Source organism: Suricata suricatta, chromosome 11 (assembly GCF_006229205.1).
Source record: "Suricata suricatta isolate VVHF042 chromosome 11, meerkat_22Aug2017_6uvM2_HiC, whole genome shotgun sequence".
Taxonomy (NCBI): Eukaryota; Metazoa; Chordata; class Mammalia; order Carnivora; family Herpestidae; genus Suricata; species Suricata suricatta.
The window spans coordinates 75990322-76008980 of record NC_043710.1 but is presented as its reverse complement, the minus strand read 5'-3'; the positions used below and the strand labels follow the sequence as shown (position 1 = coordinate 76008980).

Sequence of the window (18659 nt, the reverse complement as noted above, 5' to 3'; positions counted from 1 at the left end):
CCTCTCTCTCTGACCCTCCCCTGCTCATGCTGTCTCTCTCTCTCTCAAAAATAAATAAAAACCTTAAAAAAAAGAAATGTGTGAAATATTACAAGTTAGTTTTGTTGTATGCTTTAACACACTACCTACCATATTTGAGCCAAATATTGTATTCAAATCAATGAAAGATTAAGGAGTCAGAAAGCAATATTAAGAATAGGAGCCTTGGGGAACGTGGGTAACTCAGTCAGTTAAGGGTCCGACTTCAGCTCGGTCCTGATCTCTCAGTTCATGTGCTGACAGCTCAGGGCCTGGAGACTGCTTTGGATTCTGTCTGTCTGTCTGTCTCTCTCTCTCTCTCTCTGCCCCTCTCCGCCTTGTACTCTGACTCTCTCTCTCTCTCAAAAATAAACAGACATTAAACAAATTTTAAAAAAGAATATGACCCTTAAAAGTGAAATAGTAGGGGCATGTGGGTGGCTCAGTCGGTTAAGCGTCCGACTTTAGGTCAGGTCATGATCTTGCGGTTTGTGAGGTCGAGCCCCGTCAGGGTCTGTGCTGACCGCTCAGAGCCTGGAGCCTGCTTCTGCTTCTGTGTCTCCCTTTTTCTCTGCTCCCCCTCCGTTTACACTCTGTCTCTTTCACTTAAAAAAAATAAACAAAAAAAGTGAAATAGTAAAGGGCACCCTTTGGCAAGGAAAGTATAAGGAGATATAATGAAAATAAAGAATAAATGAGTGCAGATTAAATACTAATATCTGTGTTAATGTTCCATGGATCTTGGGTGGAAGATGTCTACATTTATTGTGGTTGTCTAATTGATCCAGATTTCTTAGATAAAAGGTATGTTCTTCCAAATCGTATTTGCTGCTGGAGGGTTCCTAATCTTTAGTTTGAGGGTGCTGCTAGAACCGACTTCTGGTCATTCTGGGAGAAGGATGATATGGTCCTGTTAACTGAGATGCGTGGGTTCAAAGGTCAATCTCAGGGGCGCCTGGGTGGCTCCTCTGGTTAAGCATCTGACTCGTTGTTTCAGCTCAGGTTATGATCCCGTTGTGAGACTGAGCCCTGCATCAGGCCCTGCTCTGAGAGCAGAGAGTGTACTTGGAATTCTCTTTCTCCCCCTCTCTCTGCCCCTCTTCTGTTTATGCTGTCATGGTCTCTCTCTCTCTCCTAAAATAAATAAAGTAAAAAAAAAAATCAATTTCTTGGAATGTCATTATTGAACTAATTGTTAATATTTTATCAGATTATTTCTCAAATAAATAAATAAAATAAAGTAAAAAACTCAATTCCTTGGAATGTCACTATTAAACTAATCGTTAATATTTTATAAGATTATTTCCTTCAGAATCAGAGTTTCCTTCACTGATATTTGTTACCAGACACAAACTTTTTGGTAATTTAGAAGGAATTTAAAAAAAAAATCAAGCATATGTCTTATTATTACATGAGTTGCCTCCAATATTTGCCCATGTCTGTTTGAAACAATAGTGGGGAGTTGAGAATGGTAAATTATATTTCTATATGTATGAATCATCATATATTAATTCACAAGGGAAGAGAGGAGTTGTTATGATCAGAGGAGTTGATTCTATTGTCCTTAGAGCCATTGGAAATAGCTTAGGTCAGAAGTATACAACTATAACGCACATGGTAAGTCTTGGCTGAGGCCTGGATTTGAATGTCCCAATTCCAAGTCTACCCCTTCCTGAGCATACTCTATCTTAGCACAAAGGAATCCTTAAAATCCCCTCACATTTTATAATTACTCTCCCATCAGTGCTTAAGAATTATTTTTGTTTATTTTCCCATTTAAATCATTATGTGTTTATGTTCTCCTAATTGGACTCAGACGAATGAGTCTGATCTGTAGTGAATGCAGTGAATTCACTATCTGGGAAGATTTGCCTCTGTTAAAGTATATTATTTTAGGGGTCCCTGGGTGGCTCAGTTGGTTAAGTGTCCAACTTTGGCTCAGGTCACGATCTCGCAGTTTGTAGGTTCATGCGCGTGCCCACGTGCACGCCTAAGCTCTCTCTTTCTCTCTCACAAAGATAAATAACGCATGAAAATAATTTTTTAAATATATTATTTTATGAGTAAAGTGAGATCTGCTACAGTATCTCCTTCCTAAAAATTTCTGGTTTCAGTCTTTATATATGACCCATCAGCAAATAAGACTAGGTAAACCTAAGTACAAAATGAGTTACTAATATGCATATTTAGAGCATATATATCCTTCAAGTAAAGGCTAGACAGTTACCTCTTCATTAGATAATTGAAGAAGGGTTTGGGGACTTCAAATATCACAATAATACACAGATGTCTGAGAAAGTGAGATAAAATTTCATTGGAGGTAAGTGTATGAATTGTGAAATACATTTTATTTTCAGTAAACAGCCAACATTATACAGCATAAGGAACCATTAATCTTAAAGAAAACGCTAAAACCAAGTAGCAGAGCATTTAATACTTTGGTGTTTGGGGCTATTACCTTTATCTAAAGTGGGTCAGGGTTGAGACTATAGTAAGCCTCTGGTCTCTAATGATTATCATGAGGTTGAGTCAGAACCTCAGTGATTTGTCAAGGTCTCTTATACAATAAGAATAAATATTTATGATATGTAGAAAGGGAGAAAGGAAGGAAAAAGTTGGAGTGTGGGGATATGTCACTGAAGTAGCTGTGGAGTCCCCTAGGTGGGAGGCACCAAAGGGCCTCAAAGGGGTGTGTTGTTTCCAAGACAGGGTCTTGGGCTCTATGAGAAGGTTTCTTTTGGATTTTTGTGAGTACTAAGATTGACATATGTTGGCTCTTAGAAAATATCACCCAAATAAATTGTCAATAATGTAAAGATAAGCTTTTTGTTTGTATGTGTGCAGTAAGGAAGAAAACTACTTTGATAGATTTCTGGTATCTTGGAAGAGGTTGGAAAATTTTGGAATATTTATATTTTTTGGATTTTCTATTAAGGTGGATCTTCAAACATAAAAGTTTGATTAGAACTGAGAATGAATCATGCATGGGAGAATAGTTTGGTGTTGGTGGACATGACAAGACAAGGATTTTGAGAAAAGCTTTTCTAAGAGGCTTATGAATAAACAGTCATTTAATGTTATCTATAGCTGATGTTTGCTCTTAAAGACTTTGAGAAGAAGGAGTTAAAGAAAACATTTTCATGATAGTTGCTAAAGATTATAAGGGAAACTTTTTTAAAGAGAGATTAATGAGGTAAGGATTTTACAGTCCTTTTACGAAGGACAATGGGTATTTATACCCAAGGACAGAGTGGGGGTCTCTGGATGAAACATTACTAAAAGGAAACATCAGGAGTATGAAAACTTCTGATGAAATCAACTTGACAGGATTCTTTTTTTTTTTTTGAGAAACAGTGAGACAGACTGTGAGCAGAGGAGGGGCAAAGAGAGAAGGAGACACAGCATCCAAAGCAGGCTCCAGGCTCTGAGCAAACCTTCAGCACAGAGCCTGATGCAGGGCTTGAACCCGCAAACTATGAGATCATGAGCTGAGCCAAAGTCAGACACTTAACCAACTGAGCCACCCAGGCACCCCACAGCTTGAAAGGATTCTTCATGAAGTCAGGCCAGAATGATAAAATATCTAGAAAGGGGGGATAAGAAATCTGATCAGATATGGAGGCAGATCAAATACTCAGGGTGGGAGATTTTCACTAAGTGACTTAGCAGGATTATTTCTAAAACTGGGCCAAAACAGGCAAGGACAGAGCCTAAGGTCAGGGCCTAGTAAAGAGGAGGGCCTAGAGGAGCTGCTTGCAGTTTAGTTAAGGAGAGTCTGTCAGGGTGGGAAGAGGAGGGGATTTTGTAATAAACAGTGAAATCTTTGGCAACTCTTCATTTTTCTGAGAAATCTGAAGTAATTATGTTAGTTTGAATAACAAAACCATGTTAGTAAACATAGCTGAAAATTATAATGTAATTAGTTCTGTAATGTGTGGGAGTAGATGATTTCCATTTTCCAAACTTCTGTAAATGACAAAGGACTTCAACTCCCTCCATTTTTACTTTAGTCTGTACTTCCTAACTGTTAAGGAATTCTTTTCGGCTTATCTCTTAACTGAGGTCAAAGACCCAGAGAACAAAACGTACCCTGATGGGAACTGAAACTTCCTCCTCACGCAGTAAAAATTTTCCTGATGGCAGCAAGTCTCTGATACCAAGAAAATGATCCACTTGACCTTTACTTCCCACCTGCACATACCCACCAACCTTTATTCCATGCTTTCCTTATATAAACCTATAAGTATTTTTAGCAGTTTACTCAGTCTTTGACATGTTAGTCTGCTGCCTTCCTGGTGTTGGCTTCATTAAAGTAAATTTCTTTCTTGTTTCACCAGGATTTGTCTCTCTGCCTTGGATTTTGTCAGTGGTAAGTGGCCCAACCTAGTCTGTTTGGAACCCCTCTAACCGGCTGCTCTTGCACTCTTGGGCCCAAGTTACTTAATAAGCACCATCTGGCAATCCAAATCAAGGGGGGGTGAATAAATCTTTTTATGTTTCACTTTAGGGCTAATCTTACCTTATATCCTAAAGTTGGATGTTGGGCCAAGTATCTCAAAACTCATTTTTTAAAAATGTCCATTTATTCGGAGGGAGGAGGAGGAGAGAGAGAGAGAGAGAGAGAGAGAGAGAAAGAGAGAGAATGAGAATGAGCAGGTAAGGGGGAGAGGGAGAGAGAAAGTCCCAAGCAGGATCTACACTGTCAGTGCAGAGCCCAATGTGGGGTTTGATCCCATGAACCAAGAGATTGTGACCTGAACTAAACTCAAGAGTCAGATGCTTAACCAACTGAGCTACCCAGGTGCCCCTCAAAACTCATTTAAAAAAAATTTTATTTTAACATACTATAAAAATGAGATAACCCCTCATTTCAGAATGAAGATGCACTTTACAATGGTTTGTTTTTGTTTTTGTTTTTGTTTTTGTTTTAGGTGCAGGACCCAAGTCAGAACAGACAAAGGTCTAGCAGCAACATCCTTTAATAAAACAGACGGGGGTGCCTGACAGGCTCAGTCTATGGTCAGTGAAGAATTAAATAAAGACACATAGGAACATTGTTATTGATTATGGGGTTACCGTCCTAGTATTCTTTGATTTATTCATTCTTCAAAAATAACAGTTCTATAATTTTAGATGTAACCATCTGATACAAAAAACACTGTTCATAGGTGAAGTTTTATAAAGATGTGATTTTGTCAAAAGAAACTTGCACATGTAGATGGTAAAATTTAAAATGCACTGACTATAAAGATGGTGGGCAGATTTCCAGGTTTTCCCAGCACAGTCTTTCCCAGTAAAAATTGCCAATAAAGAAATGAAAGAACTTCTTTCTGCACCGCCCCCAATGAATGTCAATCTCCTTTTGCAGAACAAAAAGACTAGGATCCTTAATCATTATCATTATTCTAGCACTTAGGTAGATACATGATTAAAATTTTATTTTAATCTGTAACTCTACTATAGCAAAGCATTTAGAAAGGGCTCATTGTAATGCACAACTCTTTCAGGTTGCTCCCATTAGCTAGACACAATCATTGTCAATAAAAACGAGGAAGAAGCAAAATTTGGATTTTGACATGTAAATGAGCACCATAAACTCCTCACTCCGCTTCAGAATTTATGTATCTCAGCTGCCACAATACCATTTCCTAACACAAAGTAGGTGTGTTGTGGCGTCTCTTAATATAGGGATGCTAAATTTAAACAAGGTCTGTGATGTTGACTGTACATGACATGCAAAATATTCACCTAGGCTATTACTTGAATCTAAAGGATTTAGAAGGACAGGCCTAAGAGCAAAGGAATTATGCTAAATCAGAGCTATGGTCCATTGAGTGTAGCAGTGAGTAGCCAACAGAATTTTCAAGTAACTTTCAGGAGAATAGATTTTTCCTTTCTCAAACTATGTTGAAGGTTAGACTCACAGGGCATCAGATGCATGGAGATAATATGTATGAGGAAAAATAATCAAGTTTCAGACTAGGTTTCCTAGTGAGTCACTCTGGTTATTTCCTATAACCATCTTTTGTGGAGGATTTTATTATAAGAATTTAATAGGGGCACCTGGGGGGCACAGTCAGTTTGAGCATCCGGCTTCACCTCAGGTCATGATCTTGCAGTCTGTGGGTTTGAGCCCCATGTTGGGCTCTGTACTGACAGCTCAGAGTCTGGAGTCTGCTTCGGATTCTGTGTCTCCCTCTCTCTCTGCCCCTCTCCTGCTTGCTCTCTGTCTCTGTCTCTCAAAATAAAATAAATACATAAAAAAATAAAAAAATTAATAAATGAGAATATTAAAGTTCAAAGAAGTTAAGAAACTATCCAAGGTTTCAAAGTGACTAAGGGGCAGAGGAAGGACACAAATCACCTTTGTATTTTTCACTAGGAATTCCCCAATTTCCTCCTTAAAATTATCTTTATCAAGAATGGTCTTCCCTGTCATCTTAATGTGACTGAAATTTAGTTTCTCTATGAAATAGCTTTAAAATATCTAATATCTATATCTTTTCCCATAAAATTGTCCCTAACTCCCTACAAATTAATTAATGCTTCTTTATGGTAATCTTGATGCAGGGTCATAGAGTGCAACAGACAAGAAGGAATTCTTGAGATGTTTATGGTTCCACTTAGTACGTTATTTAAGTAGCATGGGGACAGGGCCTGTGGGCAGACAGAGCTGCATTTTTTTGCTGCATGAGGCTGGTGGTTATATGCTTAGTAATTAAAGAGACGGGGCCACGCAGGGAGAGTCAGATTACAAAAGTGTCTTTGACTTTCTACTCATAAAACTACTTTTGCAAAATTCCTCACGTGCTTATCTTTCAGTTCGATATTAACTATTGGTGAAATATCCTGGCAGTCATGAGACCCGTAGAGAGTATACCAATCCACATGTGTTTGATCCTTATTGAAACTATGCAGGCTTTAGGTCAGCCTTCTGGGCTTAGGTAAACCTTTTTCTGCTTCTATTTCTTATATTCCTAATATTAAACATATTTCATAGTAGTTAATTTTTCTACCTATCGCCCTCACTAGATAGTGTGTTCTTTCATGGCGGGAATAGTCAGTCTCAGTCCTTAATCATGGTTACACTCTAGTTGGCTAACATAGTTTTGTCACATAGTAGGTGCCCAATGGAAGCACAACTTATGAATGGATGAACTAATGTTCAAATTATATTGGTGGAAAAGCTATACCAATTTTATTAGCTGTGGTAAATTTTACCTTCTTGGTTTCAAAATGTGAAATATCATAATTCATTTGGTTTCATCAAAACTTATATGACTTATCAGTTTCCCTTTTAGTTACACTAGGACTCACTTGGTCCCTGTCCAGATTGGTATGAATCCATGTTACTCATTGATGAATACTTTGTTATTTAATTCCAGCCTATATCAAACTTTCTTATCCTTAGCCTGCCATAGCACATGTAGTTTCCAACAATCTAGGGCTTGATATTCATGGCCCTGTGCTATTTTTAAATATGTATTTTTGTGTGGATGGGTATACTTTTTTAGTATAGATGGAATGAAGAATGAGTCAGGTTGAGTACTGAGTGTTCTTACTAACAATTATGAGCAGAATGCTGTAGGATTGTATCAAGTGGTAGTGTTAACTTTATCATTAGACACATATTTGATATTCAGTTTATTATATTAAGGCAAATGAAAATCTCCTCAGCCTCGCTTTTCCTATACAAAAATAGATGGGAGGGGGAGTAACTACAGTTCAGAATTGTCTGGGAAATTAAATAATAGAATGCATTGGAAACTCTGTATCACACAGATGGGACTCCATGTTAGATTCCTTTCTCCCGTTTCCCCCACATTTAAAGAGGTCTCTTCAGAATTTATCTACAATAGGCTTTGTGGTAGGAGAAGCCCAAATAAGCATTGTTAATGTTTTTCTGTTTTTGTTTTTAACTTTTTCATTTGACTCTACACACTGTTGAATTATTGATATTCTCCTCACTTTCATTTTTCCCCTCAAAAGTTTATATCAAACATGCTCACTGGGTCACTGACAAGAGCTGGGCCAGAGTGAACAGGTGGGAGGCTTAGGTTCTGTTCTCCCTGCTGTTGTTCCTTCAATATTTCTTTGAACAGATTCCCATGATTTGTCTCATTTGTACTCCATGTTCTAGTTCTCTTTCCCTGCTCTTCATTTATCTGTTTAGGTGCCTGAAAAGTCTCCTTAAAACAACCCTGACTTTTTCACGGCTTTCTCTCAGCATGTGCCCTTCATTTGCAAACAAGGAAAACTACTTTGATTTTCAAAAACAAAGCGGTACAAGTCACAGCACGATTATCACGTAGAGCTCCCAGTCTTGCTCAGAGGCACCAGGCTTACCCCGGCTGAGCAACTCCAGACCTTCCTTCAGGCCAGCGAGGTGATAACTTCCAAAATGGTTCACAGGCGTGTTGTCTTAGCTGCATTGAGCCAAAATTTCCTCACTTTTACATAAAGGCAAATCTAAAGGATTTGAGATTTTTCTTGGCTTTCAATTTTTTATGCTCTTCAAGTTTATGCTCTGGAAATTGAGAAGACACAAAGTAAGAGAAATTTTGTTGCAGGAGAAGGATGTGATTCCAAAAATTGGGCAGAGAAATTTACTTAAAACTGTTTCTATTTGTTTCTATGTGCGTTTAAACTTTGCCGTCTAGTTATTATTGCAGTTGGCTATCCCAGAAGATGGTATTTCCTTTACAAGCAGAAAATACATCTTATTAAGCAAGCATGGTTAGCATGTGTAATGGGTCAGGTAAAAAAAATTACCCCTCATGGAAGCCTAGGGTTCGAGGTCTGACACATGATGTGCACTCATTTTCCCCCTGTTATTATGTTCCAACTACCAAATATAGTTCATAGTAAGTACTGAAAAACTAGTAGCGAATGACTGAATCAATGAACCTAGAAACTGGCATTAAACCACAATATACCTTTTTGCTTTCATATATTTTAGGAAATGTTAACCCCCTCATTGAAGTTATTTAAAGTACCCTGATAGGAAAAGATTGAATTAGTCTGAAGCACCTAGTTGAAGCTCTTATGTTTTAGATATAAGTCACAAATAGTAGCAATAAAACCTAGAAAAGTTGGAAAGGACTCGTGACTTTCTTTTTTCATGTAAGATATTTACTCTTAGTTTTTGTTCCTGACTGCCCTGTAACTTCAGCAACATCAGAGTAAAGAAAATTTACTCTCACCTGCTGTGTGCCAAACTTTTTTTTATGTAAGCCATAGGATGTCCACAGATTGTACAAACATTCTTTAAAATGGCACCATGCTGACCCAACACACTGACTTACAGCCTCTCTCAGGAGTGTAGTGACTGTCCTACTGGGATGCTTTAAAGGGCCACATACAAATCATAAAGGCTGGAAGTGGCTCATTACAAACCACAGTGAATTATGTACATGTTACCAAATATGCTCAGTTACCAAAATGGGATCCCAAGTCATAAAAAAAAGACAATACCTCTCAATTAATTATCCAAGTCTACAAATGGAGGAAAAACGGTAAATTTTATGCAGCTGAAATATCTAAGTCTTAGTGATGTTTTAAGCTACTTTTCTTAATAATCCAAAAATTGCAAGTGAAAGATGATTGTATGTAAAAAACCTACTTAGGAAAAACAAGTAGTGTTCAATGTAAGTTATAGTTTAAAAATAATATATAGAAGCTGACAGGCACTAATTAAAATTGTTGCTTCACTTGATTTTAAGAGATAACTTCTATAGATAGAACTGATATAACTGAAATAACACAACACTATCAGAAATTGGTTTCTAATTTCCTAAAACTAACAAAATAGTAGAATGACAAACCAAGAAAACAATTCCATTTATATTTGCACCAAAAAGTATAAAATACCCAAGAATAAACTTAAACAGGGAGATTAAAGACCTGTACTTTGGAAACTATAAAACATGGATGAAAGAAATTAAAAATGATGCCAACAAATAGAAAGATATTCCATGCACAAGAACTGGAAGAATTGGTATTGTTACAAAGTCCGTACTACCCAAAGCAATCTACAGACTCAGTATAATCTCTATCAAAATGCCAACAGCATTTTTCACAAAATTAGAAAAATAATACTAATTGTATGCAATTACAAATGACCCTAAATAACCAGAGCAATGTTAAGAAAGAACAAAGCTGGAGGTATCACAATCCCAGATTTCAAGATGTACCGTAAAACGGTATTAGGCAAAATAGTATGGTATTGGCATAAAACAGACACATCGATCAATAGAACAGAATAGAGAGTCTGAAAATAAATTCACATTTCTATGGTTAATTAGTCTTCAACAAAGGAGGTAAGAGTATGTGATATGAAAAATATGGTTCCTTTAATAAATAGTGCTGGGAAAACTGGACCACTTTCTAAAACCATACACAAAAATAAACTCAAAATGGATTAAAGATCAAAATGTAAGTCCTGAAACTGTAAAAATCCTAGCCAAAGAAAATGCAGTAATTTTTTGATATTAGCTATGGCAATATAATTCTACATATGCCTCCTCAGCCAGGAAAAAAACAAAAGGAAAAATAAACTCTTGGGACTACATCACAATAAAAAGCTTTCACGCAGTGAAGGAAACTATCAACAAAATGATTTAGACAACTTACTGAATGGAAGGGAGAAAATATTTGCAAATGATATATCTGGTAAGGGGTTAATATCCAAAATATATAAGGAACTTATACCACTCAACAGCATAAATACAATTCAGTTAGAAAATGGGCAGAGAACCTGAATAAACATTTTTCCAAAGCAGACATACTAATGACCAACAGACGCATGAAAATGTGCTCAACATCACTAATTACCAGGAAAATGCAAATCAAAACAACGAGATATCACTTTACACGTGGCTAGAATAGAAGAATGGCTAAAATAAAACACAAGAAATAACAATGTTGTTGAGGATGTGGAGAAAAAGGAACTTCAGTGTACTGTTCGTGAGAATGTAAATTGGCACAACCAATGTGAAAAATGCATTACAGAGCTTCCTCAAAAAATTAAAAATTGAAATACCAAATAATCCAGTACTTCTACTACTGGGTATTTTACCCAAAGAAAACGAAAACATTAATTCAAAAAGATATATTCACTACTCTGTTTGTTGCAGCATTATTTACAATAGATAATATATGGAAGCATCTAAGTATCCCTCAATCAATGAATAGAGAAAGAAAAGTGGTGTTCACACACATAATGGAATATTATGCAGCCATAAACAAGAATGAGATTGTGGCATTCGTAACAACATAGAGGGATTTAGGGCATTATGGTATGTGAAATGAATCAGACTTAGAAAGACAAATATATGCTTTCACTCATATATGGGGTCTAAAAAATAAAACACAAAAGGCAAAATCAAACTTATAATAAATACAGAGAACAGACTGATGGTTGCCAGCAGGGAGGTGTGTGGAAGGATTGGCAAAATAGATGAAGAAAGTGGGAGACACATATTTACACTTATAGAAAGAATAAGCATAGGAATAAAAGGCACAAGGAAAATAGTCGATGCTAGTGTTGTATGGTGACAGATGGTAGGTATACTGGTGGTGAGCACAACATAACATATAAATTTGAATCGTTATGTCATATGGCTGAAACTAATGTAACATTGCATCTTAACTAGGCTCAAAAAAAAATCTTTGTGATTTGTGAGCACACATTCTGGAAGAAACACAAATAGTGTCCCTCATACAGGATGAAAGGAAGGGTTTTTTTTTTATAAGGAAATTAATAAACTCAGGTGTGTTCCAAAGGCTCACCTTGAATAATGAAAGATATTGGCTTGACTCACTTCCTTTTGTTATTATCATGGTTTACTTTCCTATATGACTTTAGTGGGGACACTCCTAACTCTGTTTCACTCCTAACTCTTAGTTTCCTTACTTCTGAAATGGATATATTATCTTTCTGTATTTGCCACAGGATATATGTATTATACACGATAATGCATAGTAAAGCAGTGGAAAATAACAAAATAGTGTACATATATTAGTATGCATATTTGCATGTTAGTATACTATATATTAGTGAAGGTTATCTTGAAGTTCTACTTTGAAAACCCTTAAAAACAAGCAAATCCTAACACAGAAGACATTGTCTAGTCTTCTAAGAACAGGTAATCAAATAAAGGGAAGGGATACAAAACAAATAAATATAGTCTATTAAGCTTCAATTGCTAGATAAGAAATTGACACAGACTTAACAGCTTAAAATAATACATATTTATTTGCTCAGAGTTTGTGGGTCACAAAGTGGCATAACTTAGTTGGATCTTAAGCTTAGGATCTCACAAGACTGCAAATGATGTTATGGCTGTAGATCTGGTTTAATCTCAGGCTCACCTGATAAAAAATTTCCCAAGCTCACTCAAGTCTTTGGCAGAGTTAATTTTCTTGTGGTTTTAGGAATATAGGCTTCAGTTTATTGTTGGCCATCATTCTTAGGATGCTCTCAGCTCCTAGAAGCTATGTGGAGTTGCTTGTCAAATTGGCCTTCAATCTTAAAAACTAAAAAGAAAAAAAAACATACTCCAGAAAAATTAGTGCCAATACCTTACATGATGCAATAACATAAAGTACATGTAATTAATCACTTACATCTTAACCGTCTTTGCCATATCCTTTTGCCTAGAAGCTCACAGTTTCCACACATACTCCAGAGCAGAGAGAATCATATGGAGTGTGATGAACAGCATTAGGATGAGGGATAAGGGAGACTAGCTTCAGAGTCTGTCTACCACACATGGTGCGGCCTGAAGGCTTAGTGTATGTTGTCAGTAGGGATTATTCTGTGAAAGTAATATATATTAGGTGATTCCCTCCTAATTAAACAAAGAACTTTGATTATATTGTCACATTCTTTTGTGATCCAAGATAAATCACTTCATGTGAAATATGCTCATCATAGTGTTCAAGGATGTCTGCCCTTGTGCATGCACACACATGCACATGTCTGTAACAACAGGATGCTCCTCAAATATAAGAAAGAGTATGGAAGATGTTTGATTACTCTTCTGTTTTCAGTAATAAGACAAAAATGATGTTAATTATTAATTGGCTAATATAAGTTTAAGCCAATATTTTTTGCCTCTATTAAAAGAACAAAACAAGCATTTGTATTTCTACAAAAATATTTTCGCTGGAGAAAAATTATATTTTGTGACCAGATTTGATGTCTGATTTCCTTATGTCAATAATCTAAGTAGGCAGTATTAATTCAAATGTATTTCTCAAGCATAGTTACACTATTAGGAAGACTAATTTTCATTCTGAGCTGGAAATAATTATGGTTTTAGAAGGTAACGTCAGAAAAAGGGAATGACAATAGGGTGTAATGAGCAACAACTTAGGGAATAGAAGAACGTAAAGAGCCCCGTAAATCTGGGAGTAAACTTCATATACGTGAACTTAATTCTCACCATAAACCTACAAATTACTTTTCACAAAAACACCATTAGAAGTCTAAAAGCCTACACATTCTGCCCTGATTAGGTAGGTGGGGATGAATGATGATTTGCATGCTTATCTATGAAGCTATTGCTCACTCTTTTGTTTGTCATTTTCACGCATTTTCTACTATGATTCTGAGATGACCCACATCAAACTTACTTCTGGAAAACATTAAAATGCAGATACCTGGAACCCACTCCAAATCTTTAGGATAAGACTCTGTAAGGTGGTAGTCCAGAAATCTATATTTTAAAAAATGTTTTATTATTTTGAGAGAGAGAGGAGTACAAGTGGGGTAGGGAGGTAAGGAGGAAGAGGGAGAGACAGAATCTAAAGCAGGCTCCAAGCTCTGAGGTGTCAGCACAGAGCCTAATGCGGGACTTATATTCAGGAGCTGTCAGATCATGACCTGAGCCTAAGTCAGACAGTCAACCAACTGAGCCCTCCAGGCCCCCCAGAAATCTACAGTTTAAACAAGTACCTTAAGTAAATGTTATGCCTATTGACATCGGAGACACATTGCTCAATACCAAACTCATTAATTCAGATAAAGTAAATCTAGGCTCAATTTCCATCTCTAAACTTTCATAGTTTCTTTTTTTTTTAAATAGTTTATTGTCAAACTGATTTCCATATAACACCCAGTGCTCTTCCCCACAAGTGCCCTCTTCCATTACCACCAACTCTTTTCCCCCTCCTCCTCCCCCTTCAACTCTTGGTTTGTTTTCAGTATTTTAATAGTCTCTCAGGTTTTGCGTCCGTCTCTCTCCCCAACTCTCTTTCCCCCTTCCCCTCCCCCTGGTACTCCATTAGGTTTTTCCTGTTCTCCTGTTAGACCTATGAGTGCAAACATAAGGTATCTGTCCTTCTCCGCCTGACTTATTTCACTTAGCATGACACCCTCAAGGTCCATCCGTGTTGCTACAAATGGTCATATTTCATTCTTTCTCATTGCCGTGCAATACTCCATTGTATATATATATACCATATCTTCTTGATCCATTCATCAGGTGATGAACATTTAGGCTCTTCCCATGTTTTGGCTATTGTTGACAGTGCTGCTATGAACATTGGGGTACGTGTGCCCTTATGTATCAGCACTTCTGTATCCCAGTGCTATTGCTGGGTCATAGGGGAGTTCTATTGGTAGTTTTCTGAGGAACCTCCACACTGTTTTCCAGAGCGGCTGCACCAGTGTTGGTGGGAATGTAAACTTTCATAGTTTTATTGTGACCTAGACAAGTCACAAATTCCCTCAATCTTAGCTTTGAATGCTTTGAACATTTTCTCACATTCCTTCCAGCCTCCACTGTTGCTGAAGTGAAGTGAGCAGTTAATCTTACTGTGCTTCTCTTATACAGGAGGAGTAGTTTTGCTCTTGCTGCTTTCAAATTTTCCATCTTTCGCTTTCAGCATTTTAAAAATTATTTGCATAAGGGTGGATCACTTTCCATCTTGTACTTGGAGGTCCTTAAACCAGATGTGCAGATGAGTGTTTTTTAGCAAACTGGGGAAGTTTTAAGCCATTATTTTCTTGGAGTTTTTTTCTGCCTTCTCTTTCACATCTCCTGGTACTTGGTATCTCACATTTCTCTGAGATTCTCTTCATGTTTTTGCATTCTAATTTGTGTTTTTCAAATTGCATTCCCTATGGATCTTTCTTACAGTTCACTGATTCTTTCTTCTGTCAGTTAAATCTACTCTTGAGCCCCATTAGTGGATTTTTCACTTCAGTCATCTTATTGTCAACTCCAGAATTTCCATTTGGTTCTTTTTGACAAGTTCTGTATCTTCATCCATATTCTCTATTTGATTATAGACTGTCTTCTTATCTTTACCTTTTTTAGCCACATTTGACCAAATTTATAATGGCTTTTTTGAACCCTCCATTAAATCTGGCATCTGGTTCCTCTCACAGAATGTTTGTGCTGTCTTTATATTTATCCTGTGGATAGGTCACATGTTCCTGTTTGTCTGCAAGTGTCCTTACTTAATCAAAAATTAAACATCAAAGCAATATATTATAAATTTTCTGGTTATTAATTCCCTACCTCACCTCCACAGGGCTTCATTTTGTTGTTTGTTTGTTTGCTTGTTTAGTGACTTGGGTAGGATATCTTAGTGAAGTGTACCTTCCCCACATTCTCCAGCCTTTGGTCAAGCTTATCAAAGGCACAGGTTTGGGTATACGTACAGTTTCTTGTGATTTTACCAGAGTTCTTTTTGATTATTTTTCCTTGATCTCGCTATCTCATTTGGTATTGCACCCCATGTGTGAGGCTCTACTAATTAGCAGCCTAATACTCTATTGTTTTTGACAATGCCCTGGAGGAAATTTTCTCAGCAGTCTGATCTAACTAAATTTGTGCAAAGGCAGTTTTTGGGGCAGGACTTTGAGATTTCTTTTCTTGAGCCCCAGCATGTTCCTTCATTGCTGTCTCTCTCTCTCTCTCTCTGCTTCTCTCCGGTGAGCTAGCTAGACTATGGTTAGTTTATTGCTCTTAATTAAGAAGAGCTATTTGTTTAAAAGTGCTATTCGTCTTCATCTTCCTCATATTCTGTTTCTAACAACGTCAGATCCTTTGAAGAGAATTTTGGAGCTCTCTTTGTTATGGATTTTTTCTCTCCTTGAGTTATTTTCTGAGTCGTTCATTGCTAATACTGTGAACCCTGAGCAGGCCCGTAGTCTCTTGTCATCCCATTCCTTGATAGGACTTCCACTACAGAACAAGCTGAGATGAAGGTTATCAAGGCCTCATTTTTCTCAGCTTGTCTCACCAAGGATAGAGTCTACATCCTATGTGTAGGGTGTAGGTGATAGAAGAAAGCTCTGATCTCCCAGTTGTACTCACCAGGATTTTAACCTCTTCAATGTGGAGTTGAGGGGGATTAGACTACAGGTATTCTTTCCCTCTTCGTAACATAGGGTGAGGCGTATCTGAGACCTGTGGGGAGAGGAAGGCCTCTCCTTTGGTCACACCCACCCAGAATCAGGGTACAGTTTTGCCAGGCTGAATTAAATGTGGCACAGGGAGGGGTCATGGCTTAAATGCTGAAGAATCTTGTCCTCTTTACTGAGCTTTAGAAGATTTTCTTGAGGGGTGCCTGGGGCTCAGTTGGTTTGGTGTCCGACTTTAGCTCAGGTCATGATCTCACAGTTCATGGGTTCATGGGTTCATGGGTTTGAGCCCTGTGTTGGGCTCTGTGCTGACAGCTAGCTCAAGAGTCTGGAGCCTGTCCTCAGATTCTGTATCTCCCTCTCTCACACCCTCCCCTGCTCACCCTGTCTCTCTCTCTCTAAAAATAAATAAAACATTAAAAATTAAAATATTTTCTTGAATAAATGTTTCTTTATTTGCTTCATGTCCTTAGGACAATTTTGAGAAGACATAAATGTTTGACTTTGTTAATAGTTTGTACTATCTTTGCTTCTTTGGCTGGTCTGTGAGTCTTTATAAGACCTATGCTGACATCCTAGAAGTGGAAATCTTAGTTTTAGTTTTCACCATTTATGAAATAAAGAAACAATACATACCATATAGAGTAATGCTTAAGATTAAAGATAACATATGTGAAAGAGTTTATAAATAGAAAAGCATATGTGTTAATATGGTGAAAGGACATGTGGACAAAGTTTATATAAGACAATTTTCCTCATAAATGTGAATGTTTGAGTTAGACGCTAGAAAGAATAATGGAGAAAACTTAGTTTAGAAACAACAATTAAAGCATAAGATCACATATACTCCTCCTATTCCTAATCAAGATAAAATTGCCTTGTTTCTGTTCATATTGCAGAGATTAAAATATGAATATTTGGGGGCAGCTGGGTGGCTCAGTTGGTTGAGCATCCGACTTTGACTCAGGTCATGATTTCCCAGTTCATGCATTGGAGCCCTGCATCAAGCCCTGTGCTGACAGCCCAGAGCATGGAGTCTGCTTCAGATTCTGTGTCTCTCTCTCTCTCCCCTTCCCCTGCTCATGCTCATGCTCTGTCTCTCAAAAATAAATAAATATTTTTAAAAAATTTTTGAATAAAATAAAGGGGCACTTGAGTGGCTTAGTTGGTTAAGCATCCGACTTCGGCTCAGGTCATGATCTCACAATTTGTGGGTCTGAGCCTGCATCAGGCTCTCTGCTGACAGCTGGGAGCCCGAAGCCTGCTTAGGATTCTGTGTCTCCTTCTCTCTATGCCCCTCCCCTGCTCATGCTCTGTCTCTCTCTATATCAAAACTAAATAAAAACCAAAAAAGTTTTAATAAATAAAAAATATAAAATAGGAACATTTTAATAAGTGTTGCCCTGAAAAGAATTGTCCCGATTTTGGTAAGAGACTTTCATAAAGGGGGAAAAAAAACTCTATGTAGCAAATTAAAATTGCACAAAATTTATTCTAGGGTTTCATCTTACAGTTTCATTAGTTTTGGAGATAAAGAAGTTATCTTTATTAGAGATACATATTAAAGAATTTATGGATAAGATTATATCATGTCTAGGGTTTTCCTTAAAATGCTGCAACAAAATCAGACATGAAGGAGGAAGAGGAATAAATAGATAAAACAGTTTCTCAAATGTTTGACAATTGTTGAAGGGATGTAGTGGATATGTAGAAATTCATTACAAAATTCTATTTCTATCTATGTTGAGATTTTCCATAAAAAAAAGTAAATTAAAAATTTGAAGCACCTGGGTGGCTCAGATGGTTAAGCACTTGACTCTTGATTTCAGATCAGGTCATGGTCTCACAGCTCATGAGTCTGAGCCCCGCACTGACAGCATAGAACCTGCTTGAGATTCTCTCTTGAGCCCTCTCTCTGCCCTTCTCCTGCTCTCTCTCCCTCTCTCTCTCTCTCTCTCTCTCAAAATAACTAAATAAACTTTAAAATAAAAATCAAAAGAACATATAAGGTTATGCCTGGAAGTTGGAGGCCACAATCTCGATCTTTTATTTTATTTTTTTTAATTTAAAATTTTTATTTATTTATTTTACTTTATAAAGTTTCATATTTTTTAACATATGCAATTATTTTCCATCATTTACAATACAGTAGTTGCAATGACACTCCAAACAGAAAAGCAAAGTAAAAAATCAAAACCCCAACTTCTATTTCATGTAATTAGACTTATACAGAAATTAGAAGGTTAAGTAACAACTAGTTAAT

General features: G+C 37.0%; 1 protein-coding gene across 1 annotated transcript in view; it reads left to right on the top strand.

Annotated features, from left to right (window-relative positions):
- The first annotated feature begins 8751 nt into the window (after window positions 1-8751).
- Window positions 8752-18659, top strand: part of LOC115272635 (transcription initiation factor IIA subunit 1-like) — a 23307-nt gene continuing 13399 nt past the window's right edge. The window contains exon 1 of the mRNA XM_029915650.1: window positions 8752-8776. Coding sequence (XP_029771510.1) covers window positions 8752-8776 — 25 coding nt within the window. The remainder of the gene's footprint in view (window positions 8777-18659) is intronic.